The following is a 20,563-nucleotide window of genomic DNA, read 5'->3' as shown; positions in this document are numbered from 1 at the left end:
CACTGAGCCACCCAGGTGCCTTCACCTTCAAATATTTCTAAAGAATCAATAATGAAAACCAAATTTTGATCAACTATGGTAGAGGAAGGATGGAATAATTTCTCTCTCCTCCAGAAAATACTACGGAACTGTTTGATCTCAGGCAGAGGTAATCAAAGAGTATAGAAACAGAAAGTGTAGGGAAGACACAATATAGAGGCCTTCCTACCAATTAACGAAAATATTGTGCATTTTCTGCATTTTGTGATGAATTTAAACCTGTCATTTGTTGTTACTCTTTTTTCCATGTAGATCTGCAATTTATATTTTGTATTTCTTTTGTCATGAGAATAATCAGGTTCATATCTAAGTTTACACTGGTAATCTTGTATTCTTTTATTGTTATTATTATATTAATATTTATATTTATATTTAGGGGATACTCTCTGACCATTCAGACTCTCTCCTTCTCTCTCTTCTTCCCTCCTTCTCCCCATCCTCTTCCCTCCTCTTTCCTCTTTCTCTCTCTTTCTTTCTCTGGGTTCCTCTCTGTCTCTCTGCCTTTCTGTCTGTTCCCTTCTTTCCTCTGTCTCCCTCCCTCTGCCTAGCTCTGTCTGTTGCAGTCAGAGCTCCTCTGAGTCTCCCTCTCTCTCTTTCTGCCTCTTTGTCTGTAACTCTTCTTCTGTCTGCCTCTGTCTCTGATTTTCCACCCATGACTCCATCCCTTTGCATGTTAACATACCTGCCTTACCTACACACTTTACCATGCCCTGGCACCAATAGGAGAGGCTGACAAAGAGCCCCGGGATTTGGTGGTAAGGAGGGGCCAGGCCCTGAGATCCTGCTAGTTTTCATACCTGGAAGGCAAAAGTCAATATTGAGGGAGGCAGTAACCCTGGGGAGCAAGGCAGAGAGGCAGAGTGCAGAAGGAGGAAGTTGAGAATCAGTTGATGGGTCAGAGTATCAACATCTAGAGGCAGGAGCTGGGTGCTAGAAACTACAAGAGTCTGGAGCCAGAAACTTGGCACCAAGGATCTTGGGTTTGAAACCTGGATTCTGGAGTTTGGAACCTCAGGTCTGGAGTTCAGGATCTGGGCCCAGAGTCCAAGTGTGGGAACTTGATTCTGGAATTTGTTATTGGAATCTAAAATCAGAAAATAGGGGTGCCTGGGTGGCTTAGTCAGTTAAATGTGTGCCTTTGGCTCAGGTCATGATCTCAGGGTCATGGGATTGAGCCCATGTGTGCTCAGTAGGGAGCCTGCTTCTCCCTCTCCCTCTGCCTGCTACTCCACTTGCTTGTGCTCTTTCTCTCTCTCATTCTCTGTCAAATAAATAAATAAAAATCTCTAAAAAAATTAGGAAATAGGAGTGAAGGGGTGTCTGGCTGGCTCAGTCAGAAAAGCATGTGACCCTTGATCTCGGGATCCTAAGTTTGAGTTTCACATTAGGTGTACAGATTACTTAAATAAATAAAACTTTTTAAAAAAGGAAAAGAAAATAGGACTATGAAAATGAACTCTACTCTCCAGAGGCTGGGATCTGAGCCTTGGACCTGAAATCCGGATTCCAGAGCAGCAATTCTCAAAGTACAGTTTGTGGAACTCTGAAGGGGCTCATGAGACTGTTACATGGGGTCTTATGAGGTCAAAAACGGGTTTCTTTCTTTCTCTCTTTTTTCTTTTCTTCTTTTTTTTTTTAAAGTAGGCTACACACCCAGCATCGAGCCCAATGAGGGGCTTGAATGAGAGATATAGTCATATCTGTAGCAGACTATCTCTAGACTATCTCTGAGATGAAGACCTGAGCTGAGATCAAGAGTCAGACTTTAACCAACTAAGCCATCTGGGCACCCCAAAAAACAAATTTTATATTAATCCCAACACATTATTTACCTTTCTCACTCTGACTCTTACAAGTGCACAGTGAATTTTCTGGAGCCTACATGACATGCGATATCACAGCAAATTAAATGCAGGTAGATGGGGAAATCAGTCTGGCTGCTTTCTGTTGAGCCACACATTAAAGAGACTTGCAAAAATATAAGCCACTGGAGAACCTGGGTGGCTCAGTTGGTCATGATCCCAAAGTCCTGGGATTGAGCCCTGTGTGTGTGTGTGTACGGTCCCTGATCAATGGGAAGTCTGCTTCTCCCTCAGCCTCTGCCCCTCCCCCTGCTTGTGCTCTCTCTCCCTCTCTGTAGCTCACTCACTCTCTCTAAAATAAATAAGTAAAATTTAATAAAAAGTAAAACATTGTCATCTTTCCAATAGTTTTTTTTGTCTCAGAAAATAGTTATTTTTCATTAAAATATGTTATTTATATTAACATGTATCTATAATTGTTGTCTTAAAATGAACCAATGGATAAATATTTTGAAGATGTCTCAGTTTTAATTCCTAATATGATCAATATTGATAGATAGAATCCATATAACCAAAAAATTATTGAAGGTACTCAATAAAATTTTAATAATTTTTTAAGTGTGTAAAGGTATCCTAAGATGAAAATCTTTGGAAACCTCATTCTAGCGGTTTACCTGAAGTCTAGAGTGTGAAGAGTATAAGACCCAGAGCATGGATTCTGTCTCTGATTTTCCACCCATGACTCCATCCCTTTGCATGTTAACATACCTGCCTTACCTACACACTTTACCATGCCCTGGCACCAATAGGAGAGGCTGACAAAGAGCCCTGTAGAGGGCTCTACCTACCTACCTTTGGAGGTAGAGTCTGAGGTTTGCCTTCAGTGATGTGGGGCTGGATTCTGGAACACAGATCTGACATGCTGGGCCTGCGCTATGGGGCTTGTTACCTGCCTGCAATTCTGGAATCTCTGGCCTTAAAGGATGTGGAATATGGAGTCTGTGGTCTGAATTCTCATATCTCCAGCAGACTATCTCTAGTCTGTGTTTTGCTTTCGAGAGCCTGTAATCAGAAGCGTGGTATCTACAGTTCCAAGGCACAATCCCGAGGTATGGGGTCACAGATCTGAGTCTAGAATCATGAAGTCTTGAATTCTGGGTTTGGGACCTAGAAGACTGAATTCTGGATTGGGGAGTATGGATTATGGGGACTGGTATGGGAATATGTATTTCAGAATCTATGAAATTCAGAAATCTGGGTTTCAGCTCTACTTTGACCATGATGTATCGATTTAAAACACACGGTTGGATTTGATTAGCTTATATTTGTTTAATATTTTTCTCATGTATATACAAATTGAAATTAGCCTATAGTTTTCTTATACTGTCATTATTCAGACTTCAAAAAATAAACTGAGCTTCAAAAATAAATTGCACCTTCTTGCTTTTTTCCTTCTTTCAAAAGGAACTTGTCTAAGACAAGAATGGTCTGTTCCTTGAGAGTTTGATAACAAGATTTCTCAGGTTATTATTTAAGTATCTTAAATGATTATTATCCTTTCAAATTTCATGTTTAACATAGTATATGCAGCATTTTACATTTCTCCAGAAATGTAGAAATTTGCAATTGCTTGGATATATTTGTTTTACTGTTCTTTTATTAGAAAGAACTGTTATAATTTATTTACCCTTTTATTTCCACATTTAAAATTTAATGTTCTTTTGTCTCTATTGTTTTTATTATTCATCTTTTAAAAACATTTTAAAAGATTTTATTCACTTATTTGAGAAAGAGGGAGAGAGAGAGAGAGAGAGAGAGAGAAAGCGAGCTTGAGTAGGGGAAGGAGCAGAGGGAGAAGCAGACTGCCCAATGAGCAGGGAGTCGAGGGGCTGGATCCCAGAATCCTGATTTCATGACCTGAGCCAAAGGCAGACACTTGACTGACTGAGCCACTCAGGCGCCCTAGCTCAATCTTTTTTATGCCTGTGCTTGAAAGTCTTCTGCAACTTCTTATTCCTCAGGCTTCTATCTAAGGCCCTCCAAACTCTGTCTACTGCCTGCCCACAAACCATTATTTTTCATTAATTATCTTTCCCTACTCCCAGTCTTCCTTTTATTTGAAAAACCCTTACCCAGTTTTGACTAGCAGCTCCTGGGGACAGTGACTGCCTTGTTCATGGCTCAGTTTATTGGTGGTTATGATGAAGGAGCGGAGGCAAGCTGAGGACAAAGCACAAGCTGACACCCTGCAACCCCCCCACCTCAGGTCCTGTCCTTGTGCTTTAATGAAACCACCATTTTGCACCAAAGTCATCTCAAGAATTCTTTCTTGGTCATTGGCTCCGGACCTCACCCCATCAAATCTCACCTATATTCCAAAACTACATCAGTTATACTTTCTCCACAGATAGTTGCCAAAGACTAAATGTCAACTTACTCAACTTCTTCTCATTTTTTTCAAGCCCCAACTCAAAAGATACCACTTCGAAGAAGACTACTCTGATTCCTTTATCTGGAACTAACTTCTGCCTCCCAACTCTGTAATCCATTGCTCCTTGTGTTACACTTTCTACCCAACCCCCCTCCCCTTTCTGATAATCTCTACTCGCTCACCTTCAAGAGCATGGGAGAATAGAGAGGCATTCCCACTTTTTCCCATCAAAAAATCGCCAGCTAATCTGATGTCTGCCCTGAATATTTTCCTTTTCTCCTTTGACAAATGACACTGTGCCCCTTTTCCTACAAAAATTTACTCTTTCTGCTTATGTTCTGGAAACTACCCTCTTTTTCTTAAGATTTTGCTCTCTCTCTCATATGTCATTTTAATGTTAATTCATCAATCTCTCTCTTTATAGCATAATTAAAAAATATTTTTAGTAGCCTTTATTTTTTAGAACAGTTATAGATTCTCAGCAAAATTGAGTGGAAGGCACAGAGATTTCCCATACACCCCCTACCTCCACACATGTACTACCTCTCCCTTTATTAACTTCCTGCACCATAAAGGAACATTTATTACAATCAACAAGCTTATGTTGACACATCATTATCACCCAAAGTCCACAGTTTATGTCAGGGTTCATTCTTGATTTTGTACATCCTATGGATTTTGACTTTGGATTCACATTAGTTCATTTTGTCCCACAAGACCCACAGGGGTGAGCAGAGCAACCCAGTGGATTCTGTGCACACAGTGGTTTGTGCCACAGCCGGGAAACCTGAGTTTACAAATCCTCAACCTTATAAGGGACTGCTAGCAAACTTCCCTGACCTTCATCCTGGTCTTTATTATCTTTATTATCTGGACCACAAACATATTTGCTCTGGAGGAACATATTATACTTTCTATTTTGACCGCAAACAAATCTGTTGTAAAGAAGGCATTATCTTCATTATCTAGGACAGTAAGAAAACCTATTCTGAAGGCAATAACTATCTTGCAAGGCTGCCTGCTATACAAACATCCTCTAAAAGACAGTCTAAAAAAATAGTGTTAATGCCTTTGCTGAGAAGACATGCAGAAACATAAAAGGCCCATGGAGAATTGTCTCTCAGCACTGTTCAGCCTCAGGACAACCACCAGACACCCACATCATTTTATTATTATTATTTTTAGATTTTATTTATTTATTCATGAGAGACACAGTGAGAGGCAGAGACATAGGCAGAGGGAGAAGCAGGATCCCTGCAGGGAGCCTGATGTGGGACTCGATCCCAGGATTACGACCTGAGCTGAAGGCAGACGTTCAAACACTGAGCCACCCAGGTGACCCGCATTCCATTATTAAATACTATCTAACCCACCCTGGATCCGCCTGCCTAACCAGGATTCTCAGTCTCATTTCTGACTATGTCAGAGATTTGGTCTGACCATATTTGAACACAGACACTGGAACTGAGATGCTTTCCCCCACACGTTGAGCACACTGCCAAACTGGGGAGGAGGGAAAGGCTCAGGATCCTGAAGTGGTGTGGCTGGGGATGAGAAGTTCTGGGTTTGAGTGGGCAAGGATCCCAGACTTCTGGGTTCTAAAGGAGGATGAGGTTGGAGGTCAAAGTCCTGGATGAAGAGGAGTATGGTTTCCCTAGGCTTAGACCCCTGAGGGATGAAGGAGGAGACTGGAAAGGGCTCATTTCTGATGTACTCATGTGGGAATGGCCTAGGGTATTTAAGAATCCTCTCTCCTGAGGAAGGAAGATCTGGAACCTGGCAGTTGAGTTTTGGGTGTGTGTGGCTTAAGACTCCTTGGTCCCATGGGAGCTGGAACCATTGGCTCCGGGGTTGGAAGAAAGGTAATGAGATTCCCAAAGGGTCAAGAGACCAAAAGTTGCCTACTCTTTGAACTTCCCATCTACTCTCACTTCACTTGCAAGTAGATACCCACCTGCATGCTCAGGCCCATGATGATGCACTTGGGTGAGCACATTCTGTGAGTACTCGGTGGCCCAGCACAACTGTGGTCAGCATCCCACATCCTCCAGCAAAGGTGTTACTAACAAGCATGTAGCCACCACCATGATGTCATGTTCCTGCTACTAGCCTCACCTGTGCACCTCTCCAGTCACATGCCTGCCATGGCATGGCTCATATATGCCCCTTTGTGTGCATGGGAATTTAGGGGGCCAAAGGTTGTCATGTGCTTGAGAATGGCCAGATTTGGGCCATCTAGGAAGTCTCAAGCACTTCTGGATAGAGTGGATAAGGGCCTGATCTTATGAGTCTGCTCCAAGTCCACGTCCTTCCCAGTGAGTCTACCAGATATGCTGCCTTGTACCAACTTCAGCATTATCTCAGCCACATCTCGTAACAAAGACATCCAGGGCAACTGATGATCACACCAGGGTGACGTGCATGTGTGGAACCACAGACTCTTGGAGACACAGACTCCCATGAAGTCAGAGCAGAGAGTGGACCATGGTGGGGAGGGGAAGAGGGATATGGAAGGTTTTAAGAGTTGGGATGCAACTGGGTTTGGCTTTCGTTGGCCAGAGAAAATGCTATGTATAAGTTTGGAGATGAAATATGACAACCTCTTAGAATGGGCGGTGAGGCTGAAGTTGAGTTAGATATGGAGATAAATTTGTGCTTGGATTGGGTTTGGGAATGACAGTGTTGGGTGGTTTAAGAATGGCATGGGTTAGACTGGGTTTGGAAATGGGTTTGGTTTGCTGTTAGATGGAAAACATGTGAGCATTGAATTGGGAATGGGGATAGGTTTGATTTAGAATGTGAAAAGCATGGAGCAAATGGAGGGTATTATGCTGAGTGAAGTAAGTCAGTCGGAGAAGGACAAACATTATATGTTCTCATTCATTTGGGGAATATAAATAATAGTGAAAGGGAATATAAGGGAAGGGAGAAGAAATGTGTGGGAAATATCAGAAAGGGAGACAGAACGTAAAGACTGCTAACTCTGGGAAACGAACTAGGGGTGGTAGAAGGGGAGGAGGGCAGGGGGTGGGAGTGAATGGGTGACGGGCACTGGGGGTTATTCTGTATGTTAGTAAATTGAACACCAATAAAAAATTAAAAAAAAAAGAAAAGCATGGAGATAAATTTGAAGTGTGTTGACTGTGACAATAGGTATGGGTTTGATTTGGTTTTAAATAGAGGAAGATGTGGGGATTGGGTTGAGTTAGGTTAAGTTGGGTTGTGTTTGAGATAGGTCAGGTACAGTTGGATTGGATGCTGTTAGATTGGGTTGGGTTGTGTGTGGTGTGATGTGATTGGATTGTGTTATATTCGATTGGGTTTAGTTGAGTCAATTTAAGTTCGGTTGGGTTGAGTTGAGTTAGGTTGGGGACTGTGTTGGATTAGGTTGGACTGGGTTAAGTTGCATTTGTTTTCGTTTGGTTGGGTCTTTTTTTTTTCAACAAATGATAAATATTTATTGAGCATCTATTATGTGCCAGGCACTGTTGTTCTAGGAGCCCCTCCTCCAAAAAAAGGGAAAAAAAAAACCCAAGACAGGCAGAGAATGCGAATTCTGAGGGAGAGGACAGGGGCAGCTGAGGAAGAGGAAATGGAGAAGCCTGAGGTGATGGTGCTCTGCCTTAAGCCTCCTCTTCGGCCTCCTCACTGAAATCCTCTTCTTCTGTGGTGACATCCTGGTACTGCTGATACTCAGAGACAAGGTCGTTCATGTTGCTTTCAGCTTCGGTGAACTCCATCTCGTCCGTGCCTTCACCTGTGTACCAGTGGAGGAAGGCCTTGCGCCGGAACATGACTGTGAACTGCTCTGAGATGCGCTTGAAGAGCTCCTGGATGGACGTGCTATTTCCAATGAAGGTGACTGCCATCTTGAGGCCACAGGGCAGAGATATTGACATTATTGGGGATCCATTCCATGAAGTAGCTATTCTTTTTTTTTTTTTTCTAGTAGCTACTATTCTTGTTTTGCACGTTGAGCATCTGCTAGTCTACCTCCTTTATGGACATCCGCCCACGGAAGACAGAAACCACAGTGAGGTAATGGCCATGGCGGGGGTCACAGGCAGCCATCATGTTCTTGGCATCAAAGACCTGCTGGGTGAGTTCAGGCACAGTGAGGGCCCGATACTGCTGGCTTCCACTGCTGGTCAGAGGTGCAAAGCCAGGCATGAAGAAGTGGAGACACGGGAAGGGCACCATGTTGACTGCCAGCTCGCGGAGGTCAGCATTGAGCTGATCAGGGAAGCGGAGGCAGGTGGTGACACCGATTATGGTGGCTGAAACAAGGTGGTTGAGGTCCCTGTAGGTTGGCGTGGTCAGCTTGAGGGTGCGGAAACATCTGTCGTACAGATGCAATAGGTCTCATCTGTGTTCTCTACCAACTGATGGACAGAATGGGTGGCATTGTAGGGCTCGACCACCATGTCAGACACTTTGGGAGAGGGAACCCCACTGAAGGTGTTCATGATGCGGTCAGGGTACTCTTTTCGGATCTTGCTGATGAGCAGCGTGTCCATGCTGGAGCCCATGCCCCCGCCCAGTGAGTGGGTCAGCTGGAAGCCCTGCGGGCAGTCACAGCTCTCAGCTTCCTTCCACACCACATCCAGGACTGAGTTCACTAGCTCAGCCCCCTCTGTGTAGTGGCCCTTGGCCCAGTTGTTGCCAGCCCCAGACTGCCCCAAACAAGGTTGTCTGGTCTGAATATCTGCCCAAAAGGACCTGAGCGAACAGAGTCCAGGGTCCCGGGTTCTAGATCCACCAAGATAGCACTAGGTATGTATTTGCCACCTGTAGCTTCATTGTAGTACATGGAGATGTGATCCAGCTGCAGGTTGCTGTAACCGTGGTAGGTTCCAGTGGGATCGATGCCGTGTTCATTTTCATTGCTGATGACCTCCCAGAACTTGGCACCGATCTGGTTACCACACTGACCGGCCTGGATGTGCACGATTTCCCTCATTGTTAAAATTTATTTTAATTCATTTTGCTTCCCTCAAAGGTGTGTATTGGGCAGAAAGTGAGATGAGATTTTTTCCTATACTGCTATTCACAGGCTGGAAGGATGGGATGTGTCCAGAGGCTGGGGCAACAAGGTCCGAGCACAGAGACAGGAACGTACTCGGTTGGGTCTGGTATTTATTTATTTATTTATTTATTTATTTATTTATTTATTTGGGTCTGGTTTTGATTAAGATTGAGAACAGGGATTAGGATGGTTTAGAGGACTCTGGATCCAGTGGGTTCTCACACAAAAGGAGGCAAACCTCCCTTCATGGTAGGATTTCAGGAAACCCTTGATCTCTGTGAGGGGGAGGTCAGTCTGACCCACTATGGCTTAATATATACCTCTATCCAGTCCTTATGGTCTTAAATTGTGGTTATTTGAGTTCACTTATATTTCTCTCACTATACTGGAATTTCTCTGATTTCTCACATAGAAAAAAAAGGGAAGATTTTTTTTTTTTTATCAAATTCTTAAGATGTAGCTGGAGGTGGACCTATGTTAACTGCTCTGGTTACTGAATAGCTGAAATAACCAACTTCTTGGAAATATATGGAATCTTACAGGGTTAATAATGGATGCTGCAAGGTTCTCATTCCTGATTCACTTCTTAAACCTCAAAAGTGTGGTGATTTCCAATACCACTTAATCTTGAATTGCCTGAACTTGGTTCATGAGATCTAAATAGCTCATTGGGGAGAGGGCATTGGATTTTGTGCGAGGATGTTCTTGACTTGGAAGAGCACATCAACAGGGATCATTCCTGGAGCATCAAATGCATAGATCTGGAGAACAAGAAGTGGGGGTCATTGGAACCTCACATTATTTGAAGGACATTGGATTTTGAAATGCTGAATAGCTAAAATAAGTAGTTTTGGGAGACTCCTGGATTTTCGTGGTTAAGGGATCCAAATCCCTAAGCATGTGGACCTCTGGGACTATAGGATTTTATTATGGAAGGGAAAGTAGATTTGGGGAAATAGATTATGGGTGTGAGAGTGCCAGATTCAGGGAGTTCTGAATGCTACAGCTTTGATTTCAAGGACTTGAGATGCTGAGGTGCTGGCAGCTTGGCTCGTAGTCTCCTAGGCCAATGGTGCTGATATTTCAGAATACCCTAAGTCCTGGGGTGCAAAGAACTCACTTGGAGTTTAGGCATTTGAATCTTTGTATTGAGGGTCAGTTGTTGTTCAGTCTTCTTTTCCTGTTTACCCTGGGCCTCTCCTCTCTGACTCTGTCCCCTATATCAAGATTCCATGAGTTACAGGCCCTCCCCCATCTGCCCTCATTTCCTGGGAACGCATCCAGGGTGATCTAGTACCTATAGAACAACATGTATTTACTCTCCTGCCCCTTCCACAGCTCTGCGGGTGAGAGGAGGTTGTTCAACTTCCAGCAGCAAATGCAGGGCTTTGGCCACCATCTGGGTGCCAGTGGGGCAAGGGTGGGGCTTTGGGGGGCTGAGGCTTTAAAATCCTTCTCAGGCTCCCCAGCTCTAAGCTCACTCCCTGCCTCCTTCTGGACACTTCTGTCACCATGTGGTTCCTGGTTCTGTGCCTTGCCCTATTCCTGGCTAGAACTGGTCAGACATAAGGATGGGGGACGCAGAACGGGGAGTGGGCTGTGACTTTCATGCTGCACTCACTTCTTCATAAGTTCTTTCCCTCCCATCCAACACCCTAGCCTATGCCACTTCAATTCATAGTCCACCCCAGAACAGGGTACCAAGCTCTCTTCTATCTCTCCTAGCCCTTCCTCATTGTCACATTCCCCACAGTCCTCACTCCCACTCTAGGTCCCTGCTCTCTTCCAGGAACCCTCAGAACTTTCTACTCTTCCTAGCTAATGCTCTGCTCCTAGTCCCTTTACCAAGAGGACAGATCCTGAGTCATCTCTGTTTCTGTGGAGCTAGAAGTCTTCTGAGGATCTTCTCCAATGTCATTGGTTCCCTGGACCTTGATCATTGATTTGCCTCTTAAGCTGCTAAATCCTATCACAAACATGCAGAACCCCCCAACATAATGGCCAATTCTTCCACAGAACTGATATTCTAAATCTGCATTCTTTACACAATTTTTAAAGCTTAACCCAGTACCTAACCATTTCCTCAGCTTGGAAGCCCTCTTCTATGAGGCTTCATCTCCCAGCCTCAGGCTTTCTTACATGGGGCTCTTATCAGTGCTTTGGGAAATGCTTATTCTCATGGAATCCACACTTCCACCATCTTCTCTCCCTCAGTCAAAGATGCCAAATATCCCAACACAATCAACCCCCATAACTGGAGCCTACTCCAGATGCCATCTTGTTATCTCCTGGCCTGATGTCTGGAGTGAGCTCTGTCTCAGCATGACGTTTTCTCATCCAAGACCACCCAACAGTCCACAATCCTAAGGATGGCTCCAGAATTCCAGAACCTTCCATACCTCTTGCCTATCTCTCTAGACCCTTAGCTCTGCTTCCTTGCCTCCAAGTCCCTCCAACCCTATAGAACAGCTCCATCTCTTAGTCCAGACCCTCCCAGATCCACTCTCTAAAAAAACATTTTAAAAATAAAATGTTAAAAAGAAAGAGCGGAGAGTTGATGTATCCAAGAGGTAGGACATATTTTTTGACATATGGTATATTTCTAATTTGGGAGCTGAAATAAATAGTTCCTGGTGGTCTTTACCATTTTATGTTTCTCCTGAAATAAACTTTTATAGCAATAGGGCTGAGATTTCTGAAATCTAAACCTAGAGTCTTACCCTATGAGTGGCTGAATTACAAAGCAACATGAATTCCCAGTCATCTGGGTGTCTGCTGCTAAGATGAAGGCATGATTGGGAATGAAGAGCATCCGGAAGTCAGAAAGGAGACATATGGGAAGACCCTGATGAAAGGGAGGATAATGTGGAGAGGGTCCAAATAGAGATGTGGTCTGAGCTAGGGACTAGGGGATGGAGAAGATCCAGGGAGCAAGTGTGATGTGGCTGGTGTCTGAAAGTCTATGAGGCACCTGGGGTCTGTCAGGGTACCTCAGGGAATGGTGTACTCTCCCAAGAGGGACAGCACAAGAGGAAGACCATGTTGGGCAGGGGGAGGGACCCAAGTAGTGAAAAAAGTTTTTAAAGCAGAAGATGTGACAAATTTGTGTCTGGAGGGAGCCATGGGGAGAAGGGTCTCGCGTCTCCACTGTTTACAGCTCCCCCCCAAAGTTCATCTCAGTCCTGGTCTGTCCTCCACCATGTGGTTGCACCCAGCAGGTCCCTCTGCCCACCCCCAGCTCCATCTGGCCAGGTGTTGCCTCAGTGCCTAGCTGTTTGTCAAGAACTCTGAAGAGTCTTAAGATTTCACAGACTTGCAAACAAATGTTAGTAGACCAGCTTCATGGGTACTGGCAGAAGACACCAGATCCTGGGTCGGGGCAGAATTTTACTATTCATGGTGCAGCAGGGGGCATGGGCTTGATATTCATATCAGTTCACCTGGTTCCCCAAGTCCCATGAGGGTGATCAGAGGACGATAGGTGGACTCTGTGCACACAGTGGTTTGTGCCACACTTTAGGACCTGAGCTTAGGAATCCTTAATCCTATAAGAGGGCTGCTGGCAAATCTGCCTGAAGTTTGTCCCTGATGGAGATATTATCTTTACAACTCTGAGTTGCAAACAAAATTGCTCTGGAGGGACATATTATACTTACTGTCCTTGGCAGTAAACAGATATTATCTTTTATTAAATCATGGACAGCAAACAAAGGCTTCTCTAAGGGAGATACCATCTTGAAAGTCTGCATGAAGGCCAAACAATCTTGACAGACAGTCCAGAGTGAAAATTTTAATTCCTTTGCTCTGTAGACAGGTGACACCCATGGAGAACTTCTCCCCACATGAGTTGGTTCTCACCCTCTATCTTTCCCTGCCAGAAAGGGAAAGGGAACATTACTCTCTTTTCCTCACGTTCTTCATCCACTACATCTGTATGCTCAGATGCTCACCATCCCCAGACACTTGCCAGACTTCCAGGCCCACTTCCCAACAACAGGGGGAATAATATGGCCGTTTGGTCTGTGTGATCCATGTCAAATCCTGCCCTAGTGTTGTCACCTCTGTGTGTTTGTGTGTGCGTGCATGTGTGTTTATGTGGTTTTTACCTTGAGGGGATATAACTATGTTTTCCAGTATAGAGGTTCACAGTCCTTTACCTTGAAAACTCCTTGTTTGGTACTTGTGCATAGTGCAGCTCTGTGTGTGTGTGTTTGTGTGTGTGTGCGTGTGTGTGCATGTGTGTGTGTCTGTCAAGTGTGCAAGGCCCTACTTGTGTCCTAAAGCCTGTACGTGGGAACTTTGGCATCATATGTAAAACAGAACAAGAGACCTTGAACATCAATCATCTGACTTGGGGGCTGGTGTAGAGATGGATAAATATGTCCTGCCTGTATCTTCAGCTATGTCTCTGTCATCTTCAATGCCCAGCCCTGTGTTCAGGTACTGCCCTGGAGTCTGATCCACTGGGTCCACACGGGAATGCTTGGTCTCTGGGTTTGTGCCTGCCACCATGTGGGTTAATCCAGCTTTGACCTTGACCATGTGGACCTGGATCTGCATAGATGTCTGACTGTGGCCATATTTGTGTTCACAACATGAATATTCACAAGTATGTTCCCCTAGTAGGGGAACTAGTTCTTGCACCTGAAAGTGCGGGAACCAGGGAGTTCTGGAAGTCAGCTCTTATTTCAGAGATGTGGGAAGTTGGGGAACACAAGCATCTTGGCTCAGAGAGGTGCGGAGATCAGAGAGCTTCAGGGACATAGTGCAAGTATTTGGGGGTCTAATGGGCTTTGGAGTACAAGATCTCTCTTGGGGTGTAGGCATTAGAAGCTTTGTGATAGGCATCATGATTCTCCAGAGCTGCTGATTCTGTCATTCTGGGGCCTCCCCTCCCTGCCCCTGTCATCAAGAGCAAGGCAACAGGGCTATAGGTCCTGTCCCATTTGGCCTCAGACCTTGAAATATATCCAGCATGATCAAGGACCTAGGACAACAGGTGTTTGCTTTTTCATCCCTCCAATAGCCCTGGGGGTGGGGGCTGTCCACACCCAGAAGCAGGGCCAGGCCTTGGCCAGCTTCTGGGTGGCAGCAGAGCAGGGGCGGGGCCCTGGGGGTGTATGTAGGCTTTTAAAGGCTCCCCAGGGTTGCTCTCCAGCTCCTAGCTCACTGTCTGCCAGCTCCCAGCACTCCTGTCACCATGTGGTTCCTGGCCCTGTGCCTGGCAATGTCCCTGGGGTGGACTGGTGAGTAGAGTGGATCTGAGAGAGGGAGAGGGGCACTGACTCTCACGGTGCTCTGACCACCCTCCCCTGCCTCCACAAGACCATCTCCTCCCGCCATCAGGCAGCCTATTCCTCCAGCCCACGGTCAGGCCAGGCAGGGTACCAGGCTCCATTCCCACTGCCACCTCCTACCTGGCCTGACCCAGCAACCCTCTGCAGGTGCCGAACCCCACTTCCAGCCCCGGATCATAGGAGGCAGGGAATGTTTGAAGAATTCTCAGCCCTGGCAGGTGGCTGTGTACCATAATGGTGAATTTGCCTGTGGGGGTGTCCTGGTACACCCAGAGTGGGTGCTCACAGCTGCCCACTGTGCAAACAGGTGAGTATGGACAGAGGGTGTGGTGGGGTTTCTGTGCTCCACAGGAATCAGCAATTGGGCACTGCCTGGGTTTGCTTCAAGGGCGGTACTGAGGGAAAGAAAGATGGTCTTGGTCTGGAGATCATGGAGAGTGGCAGGGACAACCCAGGGAAGACCTGCCAGGACAGCATGTGTCTCTGTCTCCCCTTATAACTGTCTTCCTGTGTCTCCCCGCCCTGTGTCTGTGTCTCTCAGTACCTGGCTCTGTCATGTATCTGACTGTGATTTATCTCCATCTCCCTCTCTTCCCTGTCTTGGTGTCTGTGTGTGTCCCTGTGTGTGTCCTCCTCTGGGTCCCTCTGCTGCATCCCTGTCACTGTATGTCTCACCCTCCATCTCTCTGCCCCATCTATCTCCTTGGGTCTCTGCCCCACACCCTCTGCCCCATTGCTGCCTAGCACCCCCCAGGATGGGAGTGAGGGGGACCCCCAGAGAAGAGGAAGGGACTCTCCTGCCGTGTTTGTGTGTGTGTGTGTGTAGGGGGGCTCTCAGGTGCCCCGCCCCTCCCTCCCAGAAAGGATGCCTTGCAGGGGGACACATGAAAGGGCTGGTTTCAGCTGGTGCCTGGTGGTGGTTCCAGAGGAAGGAGGAGGAGGAAGGGGAAGAGGAAGGTAGGCGGGAGGCTGAATGTCCAGGGAGGGAGGGGGACACAGACCTTTGGCTGGGGGCCAGGCCACCCACTGCTGGGGAGCTAACCCCACAGCCCCTGCTGCAGCTGAATGGGTCCCAGGCTCCCTCCTCTGCTCTGTCATCCCTCCCTTCTCTCTCTCAGGTTGCCCCTACACAAACACTGCCTGTAGTCTTCACTCTCTTCCTTTGTGCTCTTTTTCACTCTCCCCTTCATTGACTCATGCTTTGACCTTGTCATGTCCTTCATCTCTCACTCATCTTTTCTTCATAGCTCTTTATCTTCCCGTCTGTCTCTCTATGGCCGTTTCTCTCTGTCTTCAGGACCCTCCCTCATGCTCCATGGCCATTTATCCCTACCTTTCTCTTCTCTCCTCATTCCTGGGTGTTCCCTCTCTCCCCAGTAATTGTGAGGTCTGGCTGGGTCGCCACAACCTGTCGGAGTCGGAAGATGAAGGCCAGTTAGTCCAAGTCAGAAAAAGCTTCATACATCCACTCTACAAAACGAAGGTCCCTAGAGCCGTCATCCGTCCAGGGGAAGATAGAAGCCATGACCTCATGCTGCTGCACCTGGAAGAGCCCGCCAAGATAACAAAAGCTGTGAGGGTGATGGACCTGCCCAAAAAGGAACCTCCATTGGGGAGTACCTGCTATGTCTCTGGATGGGGCAGCACTGATCCAGAAACGAGTATGCTGGGGCTAGACCATATATCCTGGAGCCCAGACTTGGGTGTAGGGAGGAGGGTGCTGAGGACCTGGACTTCTGGGCCTGAGAGAGGAGGGGGCTGGGGCCTGGGCTCCTGGGTCTGAGGGAGGAGGGCTGAGGAGCCACCTGGGGCTCTGGCCACAGACCTTTTTCTCTCTGGCTTGTAGTTTTTCACCCAGGGAGTCTCCAGTGTGTGGACCTCAAACTCCTGTCCAATAATCAATGTGCAAAAGTATACACTCAAAAGGTGACAAAGTTCATGCTGTGTGCTGGTGTCTTGGAGGGTAAAAAAGATACCTGCAAGGTGAGCCAGGTTTGCTTGCTTGCTTGCTTGCTTGCTTTTAAAGATTTTATTTAGGGACATTGGGGTGGCTTAGTGGTTGAGCATCTGCCTTCAGCTCAGGGCGTGGTCCTGGGGTCAGGGATCGAGTCCCGCATCAGGCATCCTGCAGGGAGCCTGCTTCTCCCTCTGCCTATGTCTGCCTCTCTCTCTCTCTCTCTCTCTCTCTCATGAATAAATAAGTAAATAATTTTTTAAGGACTTTTATTTATTTATTCATAAGAGACACACACACACAGAGGCAGAGACACAGGCAGAGGAAGAAGCAGGCTTCCCACAGGGAGCCTGATGTGGGACTCGATTCCAGGATATCAGGATCATGACCTGATCCAAAGGTAGATGCTCAACCACTGAGCCAACCAGGTGCCCCAATGAGCCAATCTTTCACTTCAAGGCCTTGAGGGGAAAGAAAGGAGATGACTATGGTTAATGCTGGAACCTGAATGCTGTTTTATCCCCCTCCTTGTGACTTCTTCAATATACGGTGTTGACCTTATTCTTTTCTTGCTTACCCCTCTTCCAGGGCTCCCTAGGGCCCTAGGGGGAGTGCCTACTCAGAAAAAAAAACTCTGGGAGAGTTAATATCTGAGATGAGCTGTGATGGTGGGAGGTCCCTTAAATGGTCCTGCTCCTCCCTGCTGACCCATCTGTAGGGACTGTCCTTCTGGACTCTGAAGTGCCATGTCTAGTAGCCAGGACTTGAGACACTCTCCTCTGTGTTGGAATTTCCACCTACCTTGTGGGGAGAGGACTCAGGCAATTGCTTCTTTCCCCATCACCGCTATTGCCGTGTGAGATACGCAAGTCCAGGTTTGACAGCTTGGGTTCCCCAGGCAGAATTAGGGCTGGCCTTCCTCACCCTCTGTCTCTATCTCTTTCACTTGCAGGGTGACTCAGGAGGCCCTCTGATATGTGATGGTGAATTGGTAGGTATCACATCATGGGGGGCTACTCCATGTGGCAAGCCTCAAATGCCATCCTTGTATACTAGGGTGATGCCTCATCTGATGTGGATCAAGGACACCATGAAAGCCAACACCTGAATGTCCCTTTCCTACTCTCTACTCCTAGTAAAATTGAGTATACATCAAGTTGTGGAATCATCTGGTCTTTCTGGATACAGGGTACCTGGAAGTTCAGGACCCACCTGGAGGAAGCTAAACTACCCCTGTCTTTCCAACCTGTGTCTGAGGAGTGGAGCCAAACATTAGTGGGGGGCAGGGAGGAAGAGGCAGGGACAGGTATGGTCCAGTGGTTCTCAAATAGGGCAGTTTTGCACGCCTTCACCACCACCTAGAATATTGGCAATGTCTGCAGCCATCTCACGTAGGGTTCTGTAGGGACACATAACAAGGTGGATATCCATGTACTGTGTGGTGATGGTGACATGGAAGAGAGATGTGTGTCCACCCGGAGAGAGGGGAGAGTGACATGTGGTCAATGCCATACAAGGAACAGAACTGGGAAGCAGAGCACATCAGACATACACAAGGATGAAACTTAGAATAATCACTTTGTCCTGGGGGCTGTGGGAAGTCCTAGAGAAATTGTGAGTAGAGGAGCAGTAGAGTCAGCATTATGCTGTTGGGGGACAGACTAAGGAAGAGACTGGAGTCCCTGGAAGCTGACTTACTATGGGGGAGGGTATGTTGGAGGTGTCCACAAACACCCTCAGATTCAATGATTTCCTAGAGGATTCGAGGAACTCAGAAAGGCTGTTATACTGTGATTTCTATGGTTTATACAGTGACAGGGTACACATGAAAATCAACAAAGGAAGTAGGCATAGTGATTGAAGTGTACAGAGCTCAGAGACAAACCTGCAGTTGTCTCTGGCAATGGAGTCATATGGACAGCACTTGATTCTGCCAGCAATAATGTGTGACAAGTACAAAGTATTTCTACCCAATGAAACTCATCCAAGCCTTGATGTCCAGAGTTCGTAGTGGGTGTCATTATAATTGGCATAGAGTACCTGTATGACTGACCTTAGCTACTCAGTCTCCAGTCTCTCCAGAGGTCCAAGTGATAGAGCATGGCCCAGGCCCAGGTGTACAAGAACAGGCATTCACCATAAATCATATTGGTAGAATAAGCTACCTGGCATGGTTCAAGACACCAGGTATGTAAGGCACTGCTTGTCAGGCAGAAATTTCCAAGATGTCGGATGTCACCTCCCAGAAGCCACTCAAGGGGCAGTCTTTTCTTTGGACTACGCATGCTTTGAGCACCACAGGCCTGCTGAATTAACCTTTGACTGCACAGTGGGTAGGGAAGGGAGGGATGAGGAAAGCACTTGGAGACGTTGTTTGGATTGGTGATTGAGTGTTTAGTGGAAGCATCCCTAGGTTGGGGAATCCAGAAGTAGGAGCATGTGTGAGGAAAGACACTGGGCTCAAAGGGAACAGAGTGATTGTTTTATTCAGGTCTTCTTCACACTGTTGATAAGGAAGAGATTCCCACGATAAGGTTATGAGGAAACCTGAGCACACCACACACAGCACTGGACAGATGAAATGGTTGGTATTTATTAGCCACATATATTCACAGCCTGGAGAAGGAGGGCACTGGATACAGTGCCCCATGCAGCCCCATGGGGTGACATGGGGATGCCCTCAGGATCAGCAGGAGCAAACAGGGACTGTGGGAGGCAGGCCCTGTAGTAATAAGAGGGTGATGTGAACTCTGCTTATCATGGGTAGATGTTATAGACAATAAGTGAAACATACTTCAAAGTGTCACAGGCTGACAAGGAAGTAAAAGCCATTAGGCTGAAGACTTTCTAGAATGAAGCTTGTGAAACCTATGGAGGAGCTGGCCAGGGGATGGTCTTTCCTATTGGGTAGCGGTCATATCTGGTAAGAGCAGGAGATCCTGAGTTTAGACCTTCTGAGGACCTCCCAGTGATAGATATCAAGGCAACACATAATATTGAATCTTGTTTTCAGGGCTTTCATCACATGCACGTGAAGGGATCATTAAAAAAATGTAAAAGTTCATAGATTTTAGATTGAATTAGAAATTAGCCTAATAGGGATGCCTGGATGACTCAGCGATTGAGCATTGAGCGTCTGCCTTCAACCCAGGGCATGATCCTGGAGTCCCGGGATCGGGTCCCACATCTGGCTTCCTGCATGGAGACTGCTTCTCCCTCTGCCTCTGTCTCTGCTTCTCTCTCTGTGCCTCTCATGAATAAATAAATAAAATCTTAAAAAAAGAAATTGGCCTAATAAACCTTGCAGGAAATAAGGTATTAGGTATTTGCAAATGACATATCAGATAAAGGGCTAGTTTCCAAGATCTATAAAGAACTTATTAAACTCAACACCAAAGAAACAAACTATTCAATCATGAAATGGGCAAAAGACATGAAGAGAAATCTCACAGAGGAAGACATAGACATGGCCAACATGCACATGAGAAAATGTTCCGCATCACTTGCCATCAGGGAAATACAAATCAAAACCACAATGAGATACCACCTCACACCAGTGAGAATGGGGAAAATTAACAAGGCAGGAAACCACAAATGTTGGAGAAGATGTGGAGAAAAGGGAACCCTCTTACACTGTTGGTGGGAATGTGAAATGGTGCAGCCTCTCTGGAAAACTGTGTGGAGGTTCCTCAAAGAGTTAAAAATAGACCTGCCCTACGACCCAACAATTGCACTGTTGGGGATTTACCCCTAAGATACAGATGCAATGAAACGCCGGGACACCTGCACCCCGATGTTTATAGCAGCAATGTCCACAATAGCCAAACTGTGGAAGGAGCCTCAGTGTCCATCGAAAGATGAATGGATAAAGAAGATGTGGTTTATGTATACAATGGAATATTACTCAGCCATTAGAAATGACAAATACCCACCATTTGCTTCAACGTGGATGGAACTGGAGGGTATTATGTTGAGTGAAATAAGTCAATCGGAGAAGGACAAACTGTGTATGTT

At 46.3% G+C, this 20,563-nt stretch overlaps 1 protein-coding gene and 1 pseudogene across 2 annotated transcripts in view; one reads left to right on the top strand and one right to left on the bottom strand.

Moving 5' to 3' along the window:
* LOC112645075 (arginine esterase) overlaps positions 1-17,705 on the top strand; it is a 40,676-nt gene extending 22,971 nt beyond the window's left edge. The window contains exons 1-5 of one of the 2 annotated variants that reach the window (XM_025424106.3): positions 14,387-14,544; positions 14,743-14,902; positions 15,973-16,256; positions 16,442-16,578; positions 17,502-17,705. In XM_025424106.3, coding sequence (XP_025279891.1) covers positions 14,499-14,544; positions 14,743-14,902; positions 15,973-16,256; positions 16,442-16,578; positions 17,502-17,657 — 783 coding nt within the window. In that variant the 5' untranslated portion in view covers positions 14,387-14,498 and the 3' untranslated portion in view covers positions 17,658-17,705. Of the gene's footprint in view, positions 1-14,386; positions 14,545-14,742; positions 14,903-15,972; positions 16,257-16,441; positions 16,579-17,501 lie in introns of those variants that run through there. The other variant, XM_035711092.2, reaches the window with a different exon arrangement.
* LOC112645071 (tubulin beta chain-like) lies at positions 7,881-9,339 on the bottom strand (annotated as a pseudogene).
* Positions 17,706-20,563: the final 2,858 nt, after the last annotated feature.

Source organism: Canis lupus, chromosome 1 (assembly GCF_003254725.2).
Source record: "Canis lupus dingo isolate Sandy chromosome 1, ASM325472v2, whole genome shotgun sequence".
Taxonomy (NCBI): Eukaryota; Metazoa; Chordata; class Mammalia; order Carnivora; family Canidae; genus Canis; species Canis lupus.
This window is presented reverse-complemented; position numbering and strand designations above follow the sequence as displayed.